At 41.7% G+C, this 26,187-nt stretch overlaps 2 protein-coding genes across 7 annotated transcripts in view; both read right to left on the bottom strand.

The window, feature by feature from the left end:
* Positions 1-1,529, bottom strand: part of kiaa1549lb (KIAA1549-like b) — a 62,774-nt gene extending 61,245 nt beyond the window's left edge. For 2 of the 4 annotated variants that reach the window (XM_026170029.2, XM_026170020.2), the window contains exon 1: positions 865-1,525. In XM_026170029.2, coding sequence (XP_026025814.1) covers positions 865-1,084 — 220 coding nt within the window. In that variant the 5' untranslated portion in view covers positions 1,085-1,525. Of the gene's footprint in view, positions 1-864 lie in introns of all 4 variants that reach the window. The other 2 variants (XM_026170039.2, XM_080299118.1) reach the window with 1 other exon arrangement.
* Positions 1,530-2,839: 1,310 nt separating this feature from the next.
* The window catches only part of hipk3b (homeodomain interacting protein kinase 3b), a 75,498-nt gene continuing 52,150 nt past the window's right edge, over positions 2,840-26,187 (bottom strand). For 2 of the 3 annotated variants that reach the window (XM_026170051.2, XM_026170070.2), the window contains exons 3-16: positions 20,391-20,514; positions 16,555-16,674; positions 15,989-16,075; positions 15,292-15,476; positions 15,041-15,200; positions 13,668-13,791; positions 13,427-13,551; positions 13,056-13,189; positions 12,235-12,402; positions 11,804-12,124; positions 11,568-11,714; positions 11,117-11,379; positions 9,872-10,011; positions 2,840-7,824 (exon numbers count right to left, since the gene is read on the bottom strand). In XM_026170051.2, the coding sequence (XP_026025836.1) occupies positions 7,354-7,824; positions 9,872-10,011; positions 11,117-11,379; positions 11,568-11,714; positions 11,804-12,124; positions 12,235-12,402; positions 13,056-13,189; positions 13,427-13,551; positions 13,668-13,791; positions 15,041-15,200; positions 15,292-15,476; positions 15,989-16,075; positions 16,555-16,674; positions 20,391-20,514 (2,569 nt within the window). In that variant the 3' untranslated portion in view covers positions 2,840-7,353. The remainder of the gene's footprint in view (positions 7,825-9,871; positions 10,012-11,116; positions 11,380-11,567; positions 11,715-11,803; positions 12,125-12,234; positions 12,403-13,055; positions 13,190-13,426; positions 13,552-13,667; positions 13,792-15,040; positions 15,201-15,291; positions 15,477-15,988; positions 16,076-16,554; positions 16,675-20,390; positions 20,515-26,187) is intronic. The other variant, XM_026170059.2, reaches the window with a different exon arrangement.

Genomic DNA, 26,187 nt, shown 5'->3' on the forward strand with positions numbered 1-26,187 from the left:
TGTCTTGTTCTTTTGTTTCAACCACTTTTCCCGGCAAACGGTGATGGCTGAAGGGCAGCTAAGTCGGCCAACCTTACCCCAGCTGCCTCACATGCCAGAGGAGACAAACAGACCTACAGTGGGCAGCAGTATGTGTGTCATTAGTGCTGACCCAGATGCTCTGAAACACTGTCCTGTGACCGCACTGCACTGCATTCCCAGAATAACTCCTTACAGCTCATTACTGGCTGTAATAATGGGGCTTAATAGCCTCTGTCATTGAAATGCAACACAAATAAAATGCCATCAAAGGAACAATGGGGAAGTGAAGTTGAATTGGGAGACAATGTTGAGGATGAGATTGCTCACCCTGAGGAGAAACAGAGCTCTGTGCTCTGTGCAGTGCAATCTGATCAGTGAGACAAAGGCTTCAGGCTCAGGTGAGCGTTACATCACATATGAGCAAACCCCGAGTAGACCAGAATCAACAGCATCCCTAAAATATCATCTTGTGGCAGTGCCGTTTATAAGAGACCTTGTCCAGGGGAGAAAATACTCCCTAATCTCATTCATTGCAGAAGCCCAACAGTGTATCACACTGTAGAGATTTGGATTTATGGCTAAAGGATAGAAGTTTTCTTTTCCTAAAAATGATTTAGAAAGCTGTTGAGCAGACCATAGCTGCATCCACACAGCCCGTGAATCACGCACCCAGCAGCGGATTACAAAACGCTGCCCGTGTTAAACAAAAGATCCATTTTCCACTCAGCATGTTCTCATTCTTCCACAGCAGATGTCACAGCCTAGATGTGAAAAATGTGAACGCATAAAAATCACACTCTGCCACGGCATGTTGGAGCAGATAGCGCGACGGCGCGTGCTTACCCTCTGCGGCCAAAGAGCACCGGACAAGAAGTAAAAGCACTGCTACAGACAGCAGACAGTTTGCAAGCATCCCCGCTGCTCCGACTCGCAACCTGGTCCTCAAACACCTCCCCTCTCCTCCTGCATCCGTCCGCTGCGGCGAGCACCCATCGGGGTCTGCCCCGCCGGTTCCCGCCACTCTGAGGTGACCTGTCCGCCCACTCCTCAAACCGGGAGCCATATCCAGTGGACAAGTTGCTGAAGTTTCGCTCGTGAATAATACATTGGATCGCTGTGTGAACGGGAAACAGGGCCGTCCCGCGGTCTCGTCGCGTGTCCAGGTCTGGATGGTGGGGGAAGCGGCGCTGAAGGGAAATTAAGAAATGTGCCCTATCGCCCCTCTCCGCTCGGTCCACCCATCATCACTGTGTGGCGCAGGGCGGCGCGCGCACTTTGCCAAAGGTTTGACATTTAGCTGTTGGCGGTGAAGTGCCACATCCAGATCTGGTCCAGGTGGATGGCAGGCATTTACTTGCGCACAGGCAACATTCAGTCATGAAAGAAAGGCCAGCCTACCGCTGATTGCTTGTGGCTGGATGATTTTGAAGTGTGCCACCTTCCTGGCCAAACTGGGCGAATTAACCTCTCTGTTAATTGTAGTGAGAATGGAAGCGAGAGGGCAGGACGACCTCTTCTGGCGGTAACTCGTTAAGAATCAGATTTCTATGTGGATCTGCTTAAAAAAAATGATGGTTGGTCTTCTTTGCGCTCTTACATGTTGGGTTGATATTAAAAACGACAATAATCACGTGACACTAGCCTATTAACACGTACATTGTCTTTCTTAATGGTTACCGTAATTAATGCGTGAATACCTAATTGTGCGGATAATGGCTGTTGTACCTCTTGATGTCCACAGGATGGCAGGCCAGACCCAGAAAACACAGCAGGTCGTCAACACCAAAGCCCACTGAACACGATTTTTTACCAATTTGAACATTTTATCATTTGAACATTAACACGTCTTTCCGGTTGAGGTAATTTAGCAACCATAATCATTTGACATTTTTCAGAATTGTGCTCACTCGTGTTTCTTATTTAAGAATGTGTGGAACAAGCTCCAGGTTTTAATTCGGGAGACACTTTTCTGTCGTCGATGTTTTTCTGCTTTTGACGCATACACTCCCGTTTTTACCTCCTGTGAGTTTCTACAGATGTCAGCTGTTGATTTTTTATTTTAAATATAATACATTATATTATAAATAAATTGTTAAAAATATAGATTTTAAGCATATAGTTGGGACTGGATCAGGTGACCCTGAATCCTCCCCTTTAGTGACGCTGCAGTAGGTCGAGGCTGCTGGGAGCTTTCTTCTTATTAACGTTTTATCACTGTGTCATAAGCCATTATTCATCTTTTTTACCCTTTCACAGTGTCTTTTGTCCGGTCTTCCTCCCCTCATCCCCAACCGGTCGCAGCAGGTGTCTTCCCCTCACAGACCCTGGTTCTGCCGGAGGCATCTTCTTGTCAGAAAAGGGAGTCCTTCCTTCCCAGTGTCACCAAAGTACTTACTCATATGGGCAAATCTGATTGTTGGGTTTCTCTGCACAATATAAAGCCCATTGAGGGAACTGTTGTGATTTGGAGCTTTCAATCACAGCACAAAAATCTTCTTCAGTAGGTGCAGTTTATTGTGTTCAGGTTCAAATTTCAGTTTCATCCGAACATATTCATGTTTGGAGATTAAATGCAACAGATTAACTGACAGAAAACTCATCTTTTGTCTGATTCCAGGTTCTCATGTCTGATAATTGAGCAGTTTTCTCCTGAAACAATTCTAAAGGATAGTCTTTTTGTTTTTGACAATACATGTCAAGATACTACCTTGCAAACTCTACTTTTCCTGTCACACACTAAAACAAATAGAAATGAGTCCAATCCATCATTTATATTAATGTGCATTAATGTGAATGAACAGACCAAATCAGAAAGAACTGCATCAATAGATCTTTTTTTTTTAATTCAAAGTGAATCTTAACAATAATACACCATAAAGTCTTATTTTGACACTCACCAAAAGAGTCACCTGGAAAACCTGCTTAATGTGACAAAGTAGAGAAGGCTTGGTCACACCTAAATCACTGAGAACTAGAGAGGAAACACTATCGCAAACTGTAAAGAGACATCACATCCATAGAGTTAGTTTTCCCAGTCCTCATACTGTAAATATTGCACAGTGCAATTGCTACATGGCAAACTAGTGTAGCACAAAATTAAAAAAGCAAACGAACCAAAAACAGGAGGAAATAAAAGCCACAAAACAAAACAAAAAAAATCTACAGGTATTAAAACAGTAACAGTTCAGATTTAATTATCAAGTCTAATTGATGAGCAATCCAAACAGATGATTCCATAACTTGCAGTGTGAATTAACTCTGAAATTGATACAAGTGACCAGAAAACTGAAAATAAGAGCTTGAGTAAAACAAATCTCATATTAAAATCAAACAGTTACACAGTAGCACAATTAGACTAATTCACACCCTGAATTAAGATCTCTAAAGGATAATACCGCAGCAGAGGATTTTTTTTCCATATCAAAGTCATAACATTAATAGAAGTAATTTTACAAATGACTGTTTTATCTGTTAAATGTTAGATGAATCTTCAAAAAAAAAAAAAAAAAAAAAAAAACCAGAAAAGAAATCAAGGTGTCAATCTTGTGGAAAATTAAAAACAGTTTTAAGATTTCTCTCCTCTTGCATCCATTCTTTTCCTAAACAAGTACGGGAGAGTTTATGCAGGCGCATTGCTGGTGAATACCTTTGAAGGAATCAAAACACAGATTACATTTCACATGCTTATTATTGGGGGAACTATTTCAAGCACTAATCTGCCAAGTCCATGCCTTGTCATCATAAGCTTTCTTTCCCAAAGGGATATTTGAGTATGATCAGTAAAGCATACAAGTCAGACAAAAGCTATTAAAAAAACATACAACCATATCAATGTCAGTGGCGAAATGTGGAGTATTGCACTCATGACTGACAGAGAACATGACAACCTCCTCGACAGAGCTCTTTTCGTCCAGAACCCAGAACAAAAACACCCAGATATACTCTTGCTGGATATAAAGCATAGCTTCTGATTTTTAAAAGGCCAGTGTTGTCAGCCGTGCTCTGGTTACTCCCACTCAGCTTCAGCTTGCATGATAGGAGCGCTGCTCTAGGCAGTCAGCTTCTAGGCAGACAAAGTGAAGCATCTAAGGTGTACATGCAAGGTAATGTAAAGCATGGAGATTATCTAAGAACACTTGGTGGTGCAATGACCGCACAATGTAAAGTATTGCATCTGCTGTTCAGCCAGAGTGACTATCCAAAGACCATTGAGTGAGTGTCATTCAAAGCGCACGCATGTGTGTGTTAATCAGAGAGGTTTTACGTGGCGACTGTGTGAAACAAGCGGAGAACCACCACTACGCTGTTCATGTGTATAAGCTGATCAGAGTCACTGTGATGAAGTCCTACTTTGAGTTGTTTTTATTCTCTGCTTCTTGTTTTTCTTACTTTCCTCTTTAAACTCTTGGTCAAATGTCTGTTAAAAACTTGTCCATTCTACACTGTAGGGAACCGTTACTGAATTCTACTCCTTCCTCAAATAAATCGGGAAGAAATCACCAGCATGAATTCTCACTTTCTGAATCTCAAGGCACATAAACAGTGCTGCTCACACTGTCTCAATTTCAAGAAAGGACATATCACAACGGTAACTGTTTCGCACCGACAAAACATCATTTTGATATTAGACACTCATAAAGGGGAGAGCGATCTGAACTCAAGGCAGTTTAGAATATCAAACTGTGAAACTGATATCCTAGCCAGATATAACATTGAACAGATAAAAGGGCTGCAATAAATACTTTGATCAAACCAATTTAACAATAAAAACAAATCAGAAAATGTCATTTTAGAACAGAAAAATTGGGCTAAATTTCTCTCTTACAGTCTAATCACCCAAACCCTAACAAGCCTCCCTACCTCTATAAGTGCTTAGTGGCAAGTGCGTTTGTGTGTGACTAGTGGAAACAACACAGAAGTCTTCCAATGGAACACAATGTTTTTGTTTTCCCCCCCGGCATCTCGAAGTGCCCTCATAACCCACGAGAGTACTGGTAGCACACCGTTTACTCACAATAAAAAAGTTAACTCAATCCTGCAAGCTATAGCTTCAGATGTGTACAAAACGTCAATATGAAAACATACAAAAATTAAGTTACATCGATACATCATTTATATGCAGTGACGAGCCCAAAAGGTTAATAAGGATAAAATACTGATGCAAAAAACACGCACCCCGAGAAACGACAAATGCAACTAATGTTCATCATCAGCAATACAGTAGTTACAATGACACTTCAAATATGAACGCAAAACACAAAAATCAAAACCACTTCTATTTCAGATAATTAGGGACCTATACAAAAATAGCAACGCTAGGTTTAAACTCAGAGAGAAATCACCTAATTTCACAGCTATTGAAGTGGCAATCATATAGCAGCTTATCTATGATACATTCAAGAAAGAAATGATACGACTTATTAATTGCCCAATAAGCTAGACAAAACCTCAGCTGTTTTTTTTGTTTGTTTTGTTTTTTTTAAATACAACTTTTTTTTGTTTTAATTTAACCCCATTCTACAACTACAGTACAACTGAGGTCTATGCAAACAGAATAGCTACCTTGCTCAAGAAATGAATTACAGTCTTTGGTGCTGCACAAGCAACTTCATTTGAAAAGAAAAAGACAAAAAAAACCCACACATGTAACTAGTAAAACAAACAGAAGAAAAAACAAAAACGCACACACGCAGCATATCTACATATATATAGACTGGTGCTACAGTCTTATATATGTATATATATCCTCCCTGACGGAATGTATAAAATAAGCAGTTGACACCGATAAGCTGTAAGCCTTTAACAAATGGTATAATGTAAAGTGAAAAAGTTAACTTTGTCACACATGCATAAATGAGAGAATTGCACACAATTAACTCACACCTTATCAAGCATCTGTACTAAATAGTCTAGCTCTATAATATATGTCCATATATGTGTGTATATCAAATACTGCATGGTTTGCTCAGGCTTAGAAGATTCCATACTGTGAATTAATTTGCATTTTTTCTTTACCTAATCAAAGCCATGCCCACCACACTTCTAAACATCTAAAAAAAATAAAAACAAAAAACAAAGTGAAAACACTCAAAAACGAAAATACGAAGACGAAAAATGAAGAATAATCAACGACTATTTAGATTGTATTGCAGTTTCAAACAGTACAAATACTGTTAGTAGTAAGAGTTTCACTGAATAGAAAGTGATTATCAAATATTAAGCAATACTCAGTACTTGCACTTTGTACACTAGTTCATTCGGGAACTGGAGAATGAAAAAAATAAAAGAATAAAATGAACTGAATGAAACAGCAGGCATTTGCAACAGCAAAGCACGCTGTTCTACTTGAAAGAACAGAGGGGAAAAAAATTAACTCACTACACGCTGAAATATACACAGACTCGAAAATATAAGCACCGCTATCCGCGATACATCACATCCATGCAGGCTATGCATGGACATATACACATGTGCATATATATACACTCACACATAGGATGCATCGACTGATTGGAATTTCAAGTGCTGCAGTCCAGTACATTAATATTCATGTATATAGTCATATATAAGTAGTAACATTAACAACCTCAAATATGTAAGGCACTATGGCTGGGGACAGTTATACAATGCAGCGAGTCTTGTGACACAAACAATAAGAGCAACGTCTATGCATCTTTCCGTTTACATTTTTGCTCATGCAAGACCACATGCAGCGTGAGGAATAACCCTATTTAATTCGGTTAATTGACTTGACATTGCTAAACACCAAAAGACACCGAAAAGGTACAAATACTTCAAACGCAGTACAACGTACACTGTGGACGACATGTGCATCTGTCAATCTAGAGCTAGAGACTGGGATGGCTTTACAAAGATGAATGTGTCTTGCACACACGTAAGAAGGCAATATAGAAAAATAGCTGGGATCAGGGGTGCAAAGTCTAACTATTCAACAACACCCCAATTATTCACCTGTCTTGAGGAGTATTCGTAGAAGATCCAATGCAAAGATATATCAAATGTGCAAAACACATTAAGTGTGAGTTTAACTATTCATTCATTCTTTCATTCAATCATTCATACGTTACTTCCTTCTTAATTTTTGCCAAATCATCTCTACCATTGGAACTCTTTTTTTTGTTTTGTTTTTTGTTTTTTAAAGCTTGAAGTTCAATTACACTCAAGTCTACATGATTCAAAAAATAGTTTGCTTTCTCTGTGGTTGTGCCATGGTTTTTCAGAAATAAAAACCATGTTGTTTGTGGTTAAAGATATATTTCGCCCTGCTCACTTAGCCCTCAGGTGGTATGAAGGGTACCTGAGCAGCCATGCTCAGATGTAAGGGTACTGGTTTATTTTGGTAGGGCTGAGAGGGAAACTGCCATAGGCGGGAGAGGCAATGTAGGAGTGCGGGGGAAAGAGGGGCTTGAACTGGCCCTGGGGGTGCAAGGTGGGGGAGGGTAGCAGCCGGGGGTTGATGCCTACTGCGACTTGATGCACAATGCCTGCCGGATGGGAGATGCTGTAGGTTGGCTGAAGGACGGGGCGGGTGGCCCCAGGAGAGGCCAGGAGGTGGGCCACAGGTGCAGCTGTGACCAGAGAACCAGACGGAGGGTAAGACAGTATGGTGGGCTGGGAGTGCGGATGTCCACCAAGGTGTGGGTGGGGGCCCGTAGTGTGGTTTGGGCTGCTGTGGGAGAGAGTGAAAGTGTGCCCATGCATGGTGGGAGGGATGTAGGCCTGTGGTCTCCGGTGGGAAAAGTTCCCGTTCCATTCCTGATGGCAGGAACTGAAATGTTGCACCTGAAGGAGCGAAGAACAACAACATTTCACATTCAACGACCTCAGATTCATCGGTACCGAGTGAGTCTTTGCGAGCCACTAGATGCTGCTGTTTCCATGCGCTTGCATGTAAACACCTTCCATGTTATCAGTCACCAACAGCGGCATCATCTGCTTGTGTACCAATGCACATAAGAGTAAATGAACAGTATCAAAGTAAAATACCTTCATCTTTAAAAATATTTCGAAACTTAAATCATCTGACACCATTTGGGAGCACTGCTATGATGTTGCTCCTCCCAGGGAAGTTCCACTTACAGTATGAACTTGACTGCTGCACTACCTCAAAAAGGAAATATTTGAAATTCAAATGTTGTGCTCTTTATCACACATTAAACTGTAGTGAGTGTAGTCACAAGTACCTCTGTTACTTTAATAATATCATGTTATTTTACAAGTTGCCATTGCTGCTTTACATTCCAGAAAAAGACTTGACGCTGACAAAAATTATAAGATGAGGCGTTCTACAAGCAACAGCCAATTACGTTCATAAAGACACACCAGGATTATTTCTGCCTGGAGCTAAAACCAAGCTTTTTATGCTTTTGCTCAGACTTCTTTTGAAGAAGAAACATATTTTGCCCTTTCAGGACAAGTTTCTTATGTCAAAATTGTTGTTCTCAAAATCTCAAATTTGTGCAAATAATTTTACAGTCAATATTACTTGATGAGGCAGATAGAATTTTTTTTCAAAAATAAGTTTACTTGTACTAGAGATGGACCGATCCGATATTACGTATCGGTATCGGTCTAATACTGACGTAAATTACTGGATCAGATATCGGAGAAAAAAGAAAAAAAAGTAATCCGATCCATTAAATATCAAAAAAAAGCACCTCACAAAACTTGCGACTTCCGAGGAAGTTATCCCAGAGAGAAGTAAAGCAAATGTCTAAGTTCATCTCTGAATGTTTGTAAAGCATTCCCGCGTTAAGCTTAACAACCGATATATGGAGTGACTGCCTCTCTCTCCCTCCCTCTCCTGCTGCTACTTCAAACGTGAAAATAATTACTGATCAGCTGATCGGCTTTTCTGTCGCGAGTCCGTCTCTCTTGTTTGTTTATTGCTCACTTCGTGCCAGAAAGAGGAAACCAGCGGCTGAACAACAGCAGCACGTTTAAGCTTGATAAGCTGTTTTTAGAATTTATTTACATTCTACACCAGGATCCTTTTCTACGTAGCTGACGGCTGGTAACTGTGCAGGGGCGGATCTAGCAAAGTTTAGCCAGGGGGGCCGAACAGGGAAAAGTGGGGCACAAAGACATACTTTTCTTTCTTATTCTCATTTAAAATGTCTAGCTTTTAATAAATAGTTATCTGAATCTTACACCCAAGTTTTAATCTGATGTAAAATGTATAGAAGTCCATTACAGTATATAGTAACTATTAAGTCTAATATACCCTAGTAAGCTATACTACTTTTTCCTTTGGGGAGGTACGATCTGTGCAGTCTGCAATTCTGTTGAAGAAAGATGTTGAATCTATTTAATTATTCTTGGAAAATAATTTCTTTCTGTGCATTTTTTTCACACTGCATCAAATGAAAGTTGATTACGTCGATTAAGCATCATGAGGTGGAGCGTGGGTGGTTCCCCATTTAAAATTTTTTTTTTGCTGGGAGTTTTAGAACCCTATTAGTTAGGTTGCTTACTCTTTAAAATACCAGAATAGGGAGGATGGAGTAGGTTTAAGTTTATTAGATTGATCAGTAATGCTGAACTATGAAATATTTTGGGTGCAGTGTATTTTTTGCATACAGGTATAACAGAATAGCTTTAGTGGTTTTGGGTTTTTTTTAAACTTGAGTATGAACTTATACAAAAAGCAGCAAGATATTAAAAAACTGTTTTATTGATTAAAAAACACACTATATCGGATTCATATCGGTATCGGCAGATATCCAAATTTATGATATCCGTATCGGACATAAAAAAGTGGTATCGTGCCATCTCTAACTTGTACTAGTGTCTTTATTTACGTTCACGGTATGCGACTGCATGTGCTTACCTGCCCAAAGCCAATAGGCTGCTGTTGCTGGGGCTGGAATGCAGGGGTAATTTTCTGAGGCCTGTTGAGGAGGGGAGTGGAGTGATGATGTTGTCGCCCAGGAAAACTGCGCCCTTTGGACTGGCATGAAGACTCTAAGCCTGAGGAAGCAGGTCATGTGAAAAGGGGTAAAGAAGAGAACACGGAAAGACTGAAATGACACTTATAAACACAAACAACACAGTGTCCTACTAACAATATTAGATTGTAAATAACAGGCAAACAAGATTGAGCCAGAGATCCAACTACATCCAGAGAAATGGCAACATTTGTGGCAGGAGGCTCTGAAGGCTTATTGGTGATTTCAGCTGTGCTTGATCAGTTCCAAACCATTAAACACAGTTATATCTGTTCTTTCATTTAGATGATCATAAATAGATATGTTTTGGGGGTCAGGGAGTAGTTTGTAACCAAGCTTGTTCATAGAGCTTATAGTGAGGGTCAGACCATTGGCTAAAAATACACATGGCAGCCTTAGAATAGGAAGCTGTGCCCTTTTATGTGTGCCTTTAGTTGTAATAGTTTGGAGGTTGGAGACATAAAGGTAATATGAATCTGTATGATTTTCTAAGGATTTACAGTAAACCTTGCACTTTAAAGGGTCTTATTTTTAAAAAGAAAGGCAGATCTTAAATGACAGTTGTTGCCCGTGGTCCCACTTACCACAACTGTTATAAAGTCTACATATAGCATGTGTCCAGTCTAGCACCAATAAAGAAATACTGACTGGTATCTTTGGGGCAATTGCACATGCCTTATGCAGATTCAAGAAATGCAAATCCACACAGAAACAGAGGGTCTCTCAGCCTTGAGTAAGAAGTGTTGACAGCAAACAGATATCCACTCCAACGATCAAAGCAGATATGTCAGGGCATGTAACCCATAATCACCTGTGAGAACTTCTGTGGCCTACTAAAACGACATAATCCAAGGCCACGTGACCTGTGGAGCAGACGGCAGCAGTGGTGACAAGACCTTTGAGCTAGCGCGACCTAGTCATGGATTTGCAAGTTGTCTGACTCAACAATTATTTAAAGTATACTTCAGACACTTAGCAATTGAGCACAATGAAGGAATATAGTCATGTTAACCATATCATTAACTATCATTTTAGTTTAGAATGATCAGTGTGTTAATCTACTGCTCATCCCCCTTTTAAGTAGAGTAAGAACGTGTATAAATCTGGCAGCAAATGTAAACCATTACCTGTGTTGCCATGAGTTTCACTGACTGCAGGGTTATTATTGTTGTTGTTCTGCACCCGCATTGGAGGCACCACAACAGTACGAACTGTTGGTTTGCTGGGCTCGGTCTCCGGGGCAACACATGCGACGCAAGGCTCGCAGTTCTGGTTGCTGTCAGCAATATAGCGCCTTTCTGTGAAGGGACTGTTGCTATGGCCAGAGGTATGTGATGCAGGCGAGCTGTCCACGGTGTCACAACCACTCTCCTGTTCATCGTCCGACATGCTGCAATAAGAATGTATGCGGCAACTTACGGCGTAGTAGCTGAACAGAATATCTCTCAATGTTGCACACTTATTTTGGTTGTCATGTACTATTTTAAAATTTGGGCTAATCTGTCCAATGGAGACTTTTAAAACCAGGCAGTATCTCATCTGTTCAAGGACAGTCTGAAGCTACTATCCCTACTTTACCTGTTGGGGTGTTTGCAGGGAGATGTGCTGGACTGAGATGAGGCAGAAGAACTGGTGCTGAGCGTACTGTCTGGACTGCTGAGAGAACAGACTCTCTCCATACTGACGGTGCTCTGACACGCTTCACAATCTGCACTCCCCTTACATCTGTGTGCAGAGAGATGTATCAAATCAGACACTCAATTTGAATGCTTTAAAGAGATGTTAGGAAGAGGAGCATGGTAGTCAATACTCACTCTCCAATTGAATGTCTTTGCGCGCCCTCCTCCTCATCGCTGCTGATACTGATGACGCTAACAGTTGGGCTAGCGAGGTCAGAGATCACCATAGCCTGTCTCTGCTCCTGTGAAACTGAAAGCTCCTCACAGTCTGGCTCCACTTTGCAGCAGTTCTCATCCTCCTCCTCCACCTGCTCTGTTCTTTGCTCCTCTCCAATAGCGTGGCCTTCCTCTGGACATCTGGCTTCCTCTACCTCGTCCACATTCTTTGCTGTATCGGCCATCTTTGGGGACTGACATGCTAAATTTTGGATGTTAGTGTTTTGGGAGATGTTGCACCTAGAAAAGAACAGAGGAGGCTTTGTCAGATTCATGTTTTTGTGTCCTTATTTTTCTTCCTAAGGGGGGGGGGGGGGAACAAAACAAAACAAAAAAAACATGAATCATACCTGTTCACAGACGGCTTGGCTCTCTTGTTGGCAGCTGGCTGTGGCCACACCACATGTGCAATGCCTATGTTGATTGGCTGGTGGGTGGACATGGTCATTTGGTTGGTTAAGAATGGCTGAGGGTGTGCAATCATGGAGCTGTAATGGTTACCATGGGGACGCACTTTCCTGCAAATAAAGCAAAGATCTCAAATTGTGCACAGCTTTCAATAAAATTGGTAGGCATAGCTACATCTCTACCAAAAGTACTCAAGAAGTTTTAGTGATTTTTTTCAAGGAACTAAAAGTTTGCTTTGGACTGTTGGATATCTGGACTGCCATGACAAAGATTAGACCAATTCTATCCACCACTTTGGGTGGGGACTCAAAGAGGCAAAAATGTTTAAGTTGAAACACGTTTTATCAGCTATTATGAAGACTGAATGTGCAATGACCAAGGCAGTGTGGTTCAAATAAATGTTTGGTGCTGCAAGACACACACACAAAAACACACACACGCGCGCGCACACACACAGACTTCCCCAGAACTTATTCTAAACTGTAATTCCTGTGGTGGAATAACAGAGTTTTGACAAAGGTTTGTGGTCCCCGAGGAAACTTCCTGCAGCACAAATGCAGCTTATGACTCATAGGTCGTTAACATTCAGTGGAGCAAGCATGAGAACAGCATGTCCATTCCTACCACACGGAAACTAAAGATAATTAAGCATCAATAATTTTTACAATATGCGATGGAACTATAAATACAGACGCGAAATGATATGGATGACACATCAGGAAGACGGTGTAGTGTAACCTCCTGAAATAGATGCATGTCTTACCCCCAGTCACCCAATCTCTGTGAGCCTGCCACTGTGTCCGACGCCATAGTGGTTGGTGGTGGGGGCACCGATGTCACCGATGTCACCTGCTGCCAAGTGGGCACCAAGATTTGCTGTGCACGAGCTGACCAAGACTGTTGGAGTGCAAAGAAGCAAAGTTGCATCACTGCAGACTTTACTTTCATCAGATTGTACATTAAAGGTCAACTCTGAACTTCTTTCGCACGTGGTTATTTCTCCCCTTTTAAATGACTCCCAAAAATGATTAATATATATTAAATGAAAAACATTTCATTGATCTAAGCACACTAATCACCTCAAGCTAACATTTCATATCAGTACATATTCTGTCATTTTAAGTGCCTCCTTACCTGTGTGATGACTCCAGGTCTGATTTGTATGGGCTGGATTGAGGGTGCTTGTGTGACTAGTGGCACAGAGGCCTCCATGCGAACAGAGTAACCTGCTGGTTTAGCTGTGTTGTGGGGGATTCCTGCTGTGGGAGGTAATAGAAAATGTCTTTGTTAAGTCTATTCACAAAAAGGAGAGTGACAAATAAATATAAGAATGACTGAAAGCATGACAAATAAATTAAAGTTTTACATGTCCTACCTTGAATGGTTGGGGGACATAAAATGAGAGCCTGCTGAAATGATTCATTGCATCCAAATTGACCACTTCCTGTCTGCAGTGGTATGCCAGGGTGCATTACTGAGGCTGCTGATGGAGCTAACCCCTAAAGGGAAAAAAAACAATAATAAAAAGGGGATAATGGCATTTTTCAGATTTATTGTAATTACGATCAGTAGCACTGAAGAGCCAGCAGATGGCAGCATGCCAGCAGCATTTTTTCCCCCAGGTGAGCGAGATCAGAAACATATTAAATAGAGAAATTATTGGGTAGTCAGTTAACCTTTGGCTTAACAGTAGTATATAAGTCTACAGATAATGGTTCACAAGGTGTAGGCCCACCTGAAACCCATATCACACATAATTTCATAAATTGCTGAATCAAAGCAGGTTCAAGGTCCACTTTTGTACTAATGCAGTCCTTGAAGAAATGAAAGTCACTAAGCTTAAAGAATTGTGGTTATGCTCTTACGCTGTTGATATTCTCTGTTCTAAGACACCTTTTGCTATGAACATGCTCAAGAATTGACTGGCCTTAGGGGTAAACAGTCGAGCATGTTCCTTTGCTTCCCTACTAATGCTTCTCTCGTGCCTGGGTATAATCACATTTATTGGCTAACAACAACTAGGTCTATACAGTCTGCTACAGCTCCTACATGTATCCCAGCCCCCGCACACATGACTGTAAACGCAAAGCAGCCTTTCAAATCGGTAATGCTAAGAAAGCCACCACATCCTGAATGATAAACATTGACTTTCTTTTATAGCGGCCCATAAACATAACAGAAATGACAGTGCATCAGTTTTATCGTTCAATAAATGCCATCTGGTACTCTTATCCGTTTTTAGTTCTGATTTGGAATGAGGGAGACATAATGTGATCTTCCCGTGTACTAATGGTTAACTATGTCACCATTACATTGTTATTCAGGTAATGTATGTATGTATGCATGCATGTCACTATTAGTCATGTTCATTGTGAGTACATGTTAAATAAACTGAGTTGTTTTGCATTATAAAGATCCAAAACCCAAAAAAGGGTCAGTTGCTCTTTTCTCCTCAGCAACAACACTGATTTGCACTGTTGCCATGACCTCAGAAACATGACGTGGTTTTGTTGCCATGACAGCAGTGCGAGGACGCAATAAGACGGACAAGTCAGTACACAAAAAAGCAATAAAAGCAAGGTCTGTACAATTACTCTTCACAGAAGCACAAAAACAAAGCATATTATTATTATTAATTCACATCATGTGGGATCATTCCATCATTCAGGAAACAAAACTTTGTTTTTGAATATTTTAATTTCTGGATGCAATAATTACTTTGTGTAAAAAGAATCAAAACCAACTTACTTGAGGATGGACAGCAGTCATCTTGCTGAAAGGGTGATTGGCTGAGGCAGCAGCGGTTGTAGTTACAGGCCTGATGAAAGGCCCTTTGTTTCGGTTTGCGGCCTCATATGCACTGGGACGAGTCCAGCAAACATCCATGATGTGGAAACATGACTTCACACTGAAGACAGAGACATGGGGAGTACAAGTTACCGGTATATAGGAAGGTCAAAATTGCACCAGTTCCACAATATGAAGCAAAGGTAACTCACTGGTTGCTATGTGGAAAATCAAGCAGGTGCTGCATCGTCACAAATGGATGGCTGAGAGCTTCTGCGGGGGCAATCCTCTCTTCTGCATCAATCAACAGCATCTTCTTCAACAAGCTCACAAACTCCCGGCGATCTGCCTTCTCTGCCAACAAGTCACTACCTTCCAAGTTCATCATCAAGTTCACCTGGAATACAGACATTTATTTAGGCTGACTTGTCAAAATAGCTGACAAGTAGCAGATAAAATAATCATATTTTTAAAAAAAAGTAAATTATGAATCTATAATATAATCTGCTTAAAATTAATTAAAGCACTTTTATTGGAACACGCATTTTCCAGAAAAGCAAACGAACATAATTCACAAGAATCTCTAGTGACGTTTAAATCAAAAGTACAGACGTGAACAGGCATCGACAGTCACTGTGGGAATTTCCACCTGTGGTTTGTTTTGTGTGACTGAAACTTTAACCTTTTTTCTTCTGAATTTAAGTTTACCATTCAACTGAAGGGGGAAGGCAATTCAAGAGCAACTTTTTTTTCTTTCACAGTAATAACATGTGTGCTGTCTTCTCCTCATACATGTGTAGGTGTACTTCCTCTGGTAAAGACCTAGTAGCCTACAACGTCTAAACCTTTGATGTTGTACTTCCTCTGAAGTCCCGATAAGTACATTGTGGTCCAAGTTTTTGAACATACATGCGCTATGTCATCCAAACAGCTGAAGATGTACTTCCTTGCTTCCTTTGACTTCATTCCCGTCTCCACCTCATGCTCATCTGTTGACTGTAGACAAGAAAATATTTAGTGGTTATGTACCATATGAACGAAGTAGAGCACTTGCTACTTGGGATTTGAATATTTTGTTACTATGAACTGAATCCTTTGTATTCACAGCTTTAGCTGTAGGCTGGGTCATTTACAGCTACCAATATATACTGGCTCTGCCAGTAAACTGTTTCATCAGAAAAGTCCAAAGAAAAGCCCTAATCTGATACTGAGATTAGTGGAGTGTAAATACAATATCTCCATTGTACTTGAGATAAGACAATGATCTTAATTATGTATACAAGTTTCAGTTTACTGCAGGAAAGACACCGCCATGTCTATACTAGGAACAGCAACTACTGTTTACCGACAGGAAGAATGTATTTCCAATTCATCTTTACCTTTAAGCTTTTCCCAAAAAGGTTAGAAACTAGGTATTTTAAATAAGGAATTCAAATTCTATACATTTCTGTGACTTGTATATAAACACTCCTCACCTTTAGTCTCCATGCTGCATAAGGCGAGTCAGACTCCTTGCAAAAGAACCGAGCTGTCTTTGTCCCCGAATTTAATAAATGTTCTCCTGGCAAACCCTGCGTCTGAGAAATGTAGCGAATCTGTTGAATGTGAGAAGAGAAAGGGAGGAGAAAAGATTCCATGAAGAAAATAAAGTACTGTAATAGTCACTTCAGAAAGGAAGGCTGTTTTCACCATCATTATCACTCTCTCATAAAACTAACATCACTGCAGCACTGTTGTGTACAAATGGAAATTTACAAGGTCATTGGCAGTGACATCACACTAACAGGTCCCTCAGAGTTACTTTGTGTGGATGTGCGCACAGTGGTAACTGCTGAAAAGACCTTGAATGTGGCATGTTCTTGAAAGGTCTAAACCCAAATAAGACCTTATATCGAGTCTAGTTTGTGATGTCTGAAAGATGTCACTGTCTGTTCATGAAAACGTATGAAAACAAGGTTCCTATGGTATCAAAGTCAAATACATTCCTGGGCAACGGCGCCTGTCAGTCACACGCTGTGAGACAAGAATGTCATACACAGGTTTATGAGAGGACAGCAGTGAGAAGCCTGGCTGACGTCAATCACACCCAAGTGTAATGAACAACAATCATTACAGATTCAGCAAAGCTAAGACGCAGAGAGAGCAAAGAGCCACACTGTAGGAATGACAAAGATTAAGGGAACTGTACACACACACACATTCATATGTAGCACTAATAGACAAACATAATCCTATAACACTGAAATCAAGATAACTGTAAGGCAGAGAATCATGCATGTCCCCAATTGTATACTGGGATGCCAATGTTGCGTCGTCATTTCAACATATGCAGGTTTGTTTGTTTTTTTAACTAACATGTTTTTGTTGGAATCATTTACTCCGTTAACGTTCTTCTTGGTCTCTTTGGCCACCGCGATGCTTAAGCGTTAGCTAACTTGCATCAGAGTGTTATTGAGGTGCAAATTCTGCAATGTGTCTATGTGTGGGTGGGACAGTTCATTCATATCAGTTGGCCATATGTGAGGTTATAAAGCACTGCATTCGCTCCCACTCTGATGGGATGCATGATGAGCGCAATCTTGTTTGTTAAGTGACTTTGATGGGATGGTGGAGATCCCCTTACATTCAACTATTACACAGCACACTGCATCACAGTCCATTTCACTTTTGCTTTTGGAAATGTTCTTCCTTTCATATCAAATCCCATATCCCCAATAAAGGCTGATTAAAGTACATCAAGAGGTATTGATAAAATAATCAAAGATTACTGGAACTGCCAATTCTAATAAACTTTATCCCAAAAGTACCCCTAGCCTTAATTCCCCTCTTTTCATGAAATACTGCAGCTAAGCTTTAGTCATGTCAACAGCAACAGCCAAAAAAACAAAACAGAAAAACCCAAAAAAAAAAAAAAAAAAAAACAATGTGCGTGGGTGGGAAAATTTTTGTGATGGGAAAACCCTTATTTTTCCTTGAAGGCGTGCCTTTGGTAAGAGCTTAAACCAGTGAGATCACTGGCGCAAAGCTACAGCTTTGCAAAACAACTATCAAGCGAGCCTGGGCCTGCTGCAGGGCAAACAGGAAGCACAGCAGCTTTTATTTTATGACAGTCCTGATAACAGAGCAGACTGTAAATAATGCTTTTCAAAGTACAATTTATAAAATAAAAAAAAATAAAAAAAATCTATCTATCTATCTCTATCTATATATCTATCTCTATCTATCTCATAGCCTACACTCGCTCCTTCACTTTTGACACTTTAACCCCTAATAACCCAACATTCTTTATTGGTGACCATGCATACAACCTCTTAGTCTTATACAAGGTTGAGTACCAAAGGAAAATATTGGTGAAATGATAGCAAGGACTCCTTTTACTTTGCCATCTGCAATTCCACATGCTGACTGCCACTGTTCTCACTTGCACGGCTTAGCAAGGAAGAAACAAAAAGAACTACGGAAAGGATATAAAAAAGGCCAAAGAGATAACGGGTGGTATAGTGGAGACCACAGCATCTTAGCTAATCGTAGCCACTAATAAGGCAACACTAAGTAAGTGCATTAAAAACAGAAAAGAGGCCACGTGTAGAAGTAGAATATAACGTGACTAGGAGATGAGGTAAAAGTGGGGTTGAGTAAGTAAAAGGAAAGCAAGGAAGCAGGAGGAGCTAGAGTTATAAATACAATATGCTGTGTAGGATGGAATAAGACCCCATGTAGAAAGACGAGAAGAAAAAGGGAGAAGAAAGGGTGGCAGAGGGTCAGCCACTTCCTGGCAAATCAACCTATGACTCTTGGAAAATACCTCAAACCAACAAACCACTGCTTTGCTAAGGTTTGCAATGGAATTGCCAGTTAATGATTACTCATAACTTAAACTTCTCAAATGCTTTCATATAAAAAAAACTAACACGATTGCCAATGTACCCTAGCAGAACATTTAGACTGAAAGACATCTTCTTTAATATGTATAAATTTGGAATGTTTACGATTTTGTATTTCAGCATGTTTCAATATAAGTGATGGTAGGTAGGCTCTGCTAAAGGACTGTAAGGCTGAAATGGAAAGAAAGTAGTTTTGTATGTGTTTTTTCTTTTACTGACAGAGCTGTGGTTCTCTTTGGGGAAAAAATAGTCTGACTGATGATTAAATTCAAAGAAGGTTAATTGTACTGGTTGTTTTCCCATTCTTGGGGAAATTCAATAAGCACACAGGGAACCCTTTATACCAGTGGGCAGTCTTTCAGACATGTGGGTTTGGTATCACAGGACAGTTCAGTCACAAAGTTCTTTTTAAAAAAAAAAGTATCAGTAAAAAGTATTTCAACCATTTTGTGAGAATAAAAAAAAAAAAAAAGAAGAAGAAAAAGAGAATGAACTCTTCTCTACATGAAACCACTGCCACAATCGCCAGTGTTCGCATTGTGTTTAGATTCAAATACATAAAATTTAATCCTAACTTGAGGTGGTTCTCTCCAGATACCTCTAAAGCACTTGTGACATTCTGTCTGGCTTGTACAAAAACAAATTAATCATATTTAGGCCTGTCCTGCTGTGTTCGAGTCAAATCTCTTTCAGAGGAGTTGAGTTCTCTCTCCTGTCTCAGCCCTACAGAGAGTGAAAAATGATACCAGGGCATAAAAATACCTTGGTATGATTACAGTGTGCAGCACGCGGCTGAGGGGAGTAATGTAAAGTGCTGCATTGGACAGAAGGGATCCGACTGAGGCTCTGCTGGCAGGCTTTGAGTAGATGGGGCTCCGAGGCAGGGAGGGAAAGCCGCTCAGCATAAGCCCAGATCAGTCTAGCCCTGGGAAGACACCGTCAGGGCTCCACTGGGAGGGGCAGGCATCCAACAGCTTTTAATAGACATACCATCAATCACAAAAATATACCCTAATGCTCAGTGCCACAAATACAGTCCTCAGGGTCAGTACATCACAAAGAAACCAGAACATCAAGCACCTCTTTTTTTCTCTTCTTCTTCTTCTTTTTTAAACTGTAATTTTACACTCCTGGTCGCTTTCTTTGCTCAAACAATCCATCGCAATATTTATTTCAGAGCATAACTATGCACAAGAGCTTTTGTTTCCATAAACCTCCTAAGTTTTATTTTAAAAGCTTCTGTGTTTTGATGAAGAGGAGAAACTGAGTCACAGAAAGTAAAAGTAGAAGTTGGACATGCTTAATAAGTTACTTAAAAAACTGAAAAGAAGGGATAGTGGGCAGGTACACAGCAGAGATGAAGAGGCAGAAAATCCCCAGAAAAAGAAATGAGGCAAGAGTACACGGTGAGAAGGTTGGCTGTTTACCTGGTCGTACTCCAGGGCCCCGGGGTAAAGAGGCCAGCCCAGAAAAAGCTCCGCTATCACGCAGCCTAGGGACCACATGTCTATGGCTTCACAAAACGGCAATCCCAAAATAATCTCTGGAGCCCTGTGGAGCAGAGAAAAAACAAAAAAATACTTAAGTACCTTCAAAATGCTTTTAAAATTCATACATGACTGTACTAAAAATAAATGTTCTATTGTGCCTTTTTTAATATAAAAAGAGCATATACAAATAAATCCAACCACTTCACTTATTTATTTTTTTTAAAATTGTAAACTACAAATCTTCAGAAAAATACCAAATTTGCATTTTGCAGGGCCTTTGCTGTTACAGCCATTTAAAAGCAAGAGTTATGAGCTTAGCTATTAACAAATTAAAAATGTGCAGACATAATCCATGCATCAATAACACCTTAAAATCTTCCCTTCATTAGAAAAAACAATGTTTGCTGAAAATGTTAGTTGTATAAACCAGAGGTGAAGTATTGAGCAAACAGTGGCACTGAATTCCTGATGATAGCCAGTCAAATAGGATTGTGCTTTACGTGTGTAACAGTGCCAAGAGAATTGTAAGCCAGTACTGTGTGTGTTCTGGAGCTGGAGTGCGTCAGCAGGCCATGCCAGTGGGTTAGCAGGTCAGCCAGGCTGGGATCAGAGCTTTGACAGGCTTTGACGCTCAAGTCTGAGAGAAAATAAGAGCCGTAGTCACTAGTTTATTTAACCCCACATGCTTGCTCAGTGTTACGTCTCCATAAAAGCACTGCAATGCCACTTCAAGGGAAAGGCTCATGGTGACACAAGTCTGTCAGGATGAATATGTGTAAAATATGCTGACAGTCATTAACTTAGTATTCAGAACACACCACAAACCTTAGCAACATGACAGAGCACTGACAGGATCATGTATTCAGAGCTCACAAACCTTAATGTGCAGGAGTGACCTCCAAGCTCATTAAAATCAATAAGATACTAGCAGTATCTCGCACACCAACAGTACCATATTAAACAGAGGCTTCACAAAGCTGCTTTTCGGAATAATGTCTTAAGAGTGCCATTCAGTTCATTGCAGAAAGAAATAATGCTCTTTTTATGCCACGTCTAAAATTATGAATAGTATGCGCAAGAACTTAGTTTAAAAAAAATATATACACAATTTTTTAATCCAAAGGGCTAACAGAAAACTCAACATAATTTCTTCAACTTTTTGGAAATTGTATCAGTATACAGATTTCGATATCGTACCAGATGCTTATGGATGCATTTTCTATTTTCTATCTCTCCTTGAATCGCTACCTTATCGTGGTGGAGGGGTTTGTGTGTTCCAGGGATCCCAGGGGCTATGTTGTCCGGGGGCTTTTGGCCCCTGGTAGGGTCTCCCATGGCAAATTGGTCCTGGGTGAGGGACCAGACAAAGAGCGATTCAGAAGACCCTTATGAGGAAAACATCGAGGGAACAGTTCACCCTGCCCGGGATAGGGTTACCGGGCCCCGACCTGGAGCCAGGCCCGGGGAGGGTGCCCTAGGGCGAGCGTCTGGTGGCCGGGCCTTAGTCCATGGGGCCCGGCTGGGCACAGCCCGAAAACGGGACATGGACCCATCCTCCTGCAGGGCCACCACCCGCAGGAGGTGCCATAGGGGTCGGGTGCCTTGTGTGCCGGGCGGCAGCCAGGAGCGGAGGCCCCGGCGGACTGATCCCCGGCTACCAAGATTGGCAATTGGGACATGGAATGTCATCTCTCTGGTGGGGAAGGAGCCTGAGTTAGTGTGCGAGTTTGAGAGGTACCGCTAAATGTAGTCGGGCTCACCTCTACGCATGGCTTGGAATCTGGAACCAGTCTCCTGGAGAGGGGCTGGACTCTGTCTCAGTCTGGAGTTTCCCCTGGTGAGAAGCAGCGGGCTGGGGTGACTATTCTAATATCCCCTCGGCTTGCTGTCTGTACGTTGGGGTTCTTCCCGGTGGATTAGAGGGTTTGTTCCCTGCGCCTTAGGGTCGGGGAACGGGTCCTGACTATCATCTGCACTTATGCGCCGAGTAGCAGTTCAGAGTACCCAGCCTTCCTAAGAGTCCCTGGGTGGGATGCTGGAAGGTGTTCCACCTGGAGACTCTGTTGTCCTACTGAGAGACTTCAATGCTCACGTGGGTAACGACAGCAAGACCTGGAGGGGCGTGATTGGGAGGAACGGCCTCCCTGATCTGAACCCAAGCGGTGTTTTGTTATTGGACTTCTGTGCAATAACAAAATAACGAACAAGGTGTTTGGCCACAAACACCTTGTTCGAACATAAGAGTGTCCAGTGCACGTGGCACCAGGACCCTCTAGCCCGCAGGTCGATGATCAATTTTGTAATCGTATCACCAGACTTGCGATCATATGTTCTGGACACTCGGGTAAAGAGAGGGGCTGAGCTGTCAACTGATCACCACCTGGTGGTGAGTTGGATCAGGTGGCGGGGGAGGACGCTGGACAGACCCAATGCACCTAAATGCACAGTGAGGGTGTGCTGGGAACGCCTAGCAGAGGCCCCAGTCCGTGAGATCTTCAACGCACACCTCCGGCAGAGCTTCAACAGCATTCCGAGGGAGACTGAGGACATTGAGTCCGAATGGACCATGTTCAGCATCTCCATTGCCGAAGCTGCTGCATTGAGCTGCGGCTGCAAGGTGGTTGGTGCCTGTCGTGGTGGTAAACTCCGAACTAAATGGTGGACACCAGAGGTAACGGGAGCCACCAGGCTGAAGAAGGAGTCCTATCAGGCTTGGTTAGCCTGTGGGACTTCGGAGGCTGCTGACAGGTACCGACAGGCCAAGCGGAATGCGGCTCGGGCAGTGGCTGAAGCAAAAACTCGGGTGTGGGAGGAGTTTGGAGAGGCCAATGGAAAAAGACTTTTGGACTGCCTTCAAGAGATTCTGGCTGTCAGGCGTCTCAGGGGAAAGTGGTGCTCTACCTGCACTGTGTATAGTGCTGGTGGAGCGCTGCTGACTTCGACTGAGAAAATTGTCGGGCGGCGGAAGGAATCCTTCAAGGACCTCCTTAATCTCACTGACACGTCTTCTGAAGAGGAAGCAGAGTCCAAGGATGTGCTGGAGAGATTATATCTCTCGGCTAGCCTGGGAATACCTTTGTGTTCCCCGAATAAGCTAGAGAAAGTGGCTGGGGAGGGGGAGAGGGAGGTCTGGGCTTCTCTGCTTAGGCTGCTGCCCCCGCGACCTGGTCCCAGATAAGCGGAAGAAGATGGATGGATGGATGGATGGATGGGTGGATGCAAATAACTACAGATAATGGCATTGCTCAGAATAACTTGGCCCCAAGATTACATTGGTGAGAAACCCGAGAAGTAGAGAGTTATTTAATTTCCATCCATCCATCCATCTTCATCCGCTTATCCGAGGTCGGGTCGCGGGGGTAGCAGCCTAAGCAAAGAGGTCCAGACCTCCCTCTCCCCAGCCACCTCCTCCAGCTTGTCCGGGGGAATACCAAGGCGTTCCCAGGCCAGCCGAGAGATATAATCTCTCCAGCGTGTCCTGGGTCTGCCCCGGGGCCTCCTCCCGGTGGGACATGCCTGGAACACCTCGCCCATTAAGCATATACATAACAGTAAAATAATCCATTGCATTGAACTGTCGTACACACACGCGCGCAGAGGCGCACACACACAGCTTAATTTCAAAGAAATCTGCTCAAGAAATATCTTGGGTCTGCCATTTTGCAAACTGGACATATGAACCAAGATGATCCTGTACTTTCAATGTACATATTAAAGGGATCCAGGATACAAGCAGTCAGCAACTCTGTGAAGTCATATCAGACTAAAGGGTGTGGGACACATGGAGAGAAACAGGAAACCAACCGTCACCTATTAAAAACAAATGCAACAGCTGCTTGAGTAGCCAACATAGTACCAGAAAACCTAGGTAGAAGGTATGCGAACCATTTCCGCCTTACAGGCCTGTCCTATTTATATTAAAAAAAAAAAAAAAAAAGAGTGAGAAGCCACATATCAACACATCCTCTCATTCAGATATGCATGGAAGTATCATGTTATACGATAAATGTCCAACCACTGTGACAAATTACCCACACGTTTAGCTGCCTTTTCAGTGAGTCTCTTGTCCCACAGACAGACTGTATTTTAGCCTACAACTGTCAACTGTCCCCTGTGCTTTCTCAGAGACGAAGGCATAGAGAAAAATGAACCGCTTCTTCACCTGACACAGGTTTTGGCTGAAGTGGTCCTCCAGCTTAGAGCAGCTCTTCAGAGCAGAAAAGTAGTACTATAAAAAGCTGCAGTCTAAGGCGGGGCAATATCAGCTAGTCTTTCTGCAGAAAAAAAAAAAAAAAGACTCACTGAAGAGGCAGCTGAATAACATTGAGAAAAAGCATCACACACGCCCAGCAGGAAGGAGGCATGAGAAGGCCGGGGGACTAGCTGCTTAGCAATAACTGAGCTTTCAAAATAAGATGCTAATATTCTCTCGGAAGGAAATAAATAAAATAATGCTAAAATGGATCACTGATTATTAACATACTTCAGCAGCCAGCAAGAAATGTCTGTGTGGGGAAACAATGTAGCATAGGGTTGATAAGTCTCATTAAAACAAATGCAAGACATCACTAAGTATGTCTTCCAGTTAGGCACCACTGTGTAACAAAAAACCAAAGTTCTTTTCACAACGAAATGCCAAATCAAATCGAACAACAGCTCCATCTTCATCTGTGACACCCTACCTGCTCAGAAAAATTAAGATTCACACAATTATTCTGATGTCAATAACCTTCCTTTATGCACAATCCTTCCCTATTTCTAAAAGTCAAAGCCAGCGTACTAAGCCCCACACAATGCCCCCACGTATTCAAAACAATCCAGTATTATGGCTTTATAAGCATTAGTGCAGCATTTTTGTCAGAAATATACAAAATGTCAACATGAGGGCGTAGAATGGTTGCTGACCACATTAATTGTTTTCAGAGCCCTGAGCCATCAACAAAATCATGGACTTAAAGAATGCATTAGAGGTCTGATAAGTAATCATGTGAATTAAAGCGGGTGACTCATTTATTTATTTCAAAATATAAAGATTAATGTTCTTGTTGATACACATAGAAAATGAGTGCATTTTCCTTCTGTTCTTCTGAATGCACAATAGTAATACGACACGTAAAATGCCAAACGGAAATAAAGAGTACAAAGAAAGACAGAAAAACGGAAAACTGCAAGACTCCTTCATTTAGTTTTGGGGGATAAGTGGATGTTGCCATGGTTGCCGGGCTCCATCCTAATCAACCTAACTCAAGCTCACCGCCTTTCTATGAAACTGAATCTGTTTTTCATTCTGAGGATATGACGCACAAGTTGAGATAGTGAAGCCTCGTGACTCTTCACTGCCACGTGCAAGAATTCCAGAAAAAACAAAAACAAAAAAAAGACAGGTACAACAAAACTGTCTACATCATGTTACAGACCCACTTCATAAAACTGAGCAGGAATAAGTGTGCACGGGGAATAAATGAATGGAGGAATAGACAAAAAACTCAAAGTCAAATGATAAAGCATCCGGTAAGTACAAATGATCAGAAGCAGTGACCTGATGCCTCATAGCTACTCCGCAACGGGTACCAATTCATCCAAAACCAGTTTATGTTTTACAGGCACAGAATACAGCAACAGATCAATGCTGCATTATTTTACTTTTACAGGCTATTAAATGCAGTCGATCTGCTTCTAATGTTTTAGTGTGCTGTAAACCTACAATGTTTTTCTCCATTAGAAGACAAAAGAG

Source organism: Astatotilapia calliptera, chromosome 1, assembly GCF_964374335.1.
Source record: "Astatotilapia calliptera chromosome 1, fAstCal68.1, whole genome shotgun sequence".
Classification (NCBI taxonomy): Eukaryota; Metazoa; Chordata; class Actinopteri; order Cichliformes; family Cichlidae; genus Astatotilapia; species Astatotilapia calliptera.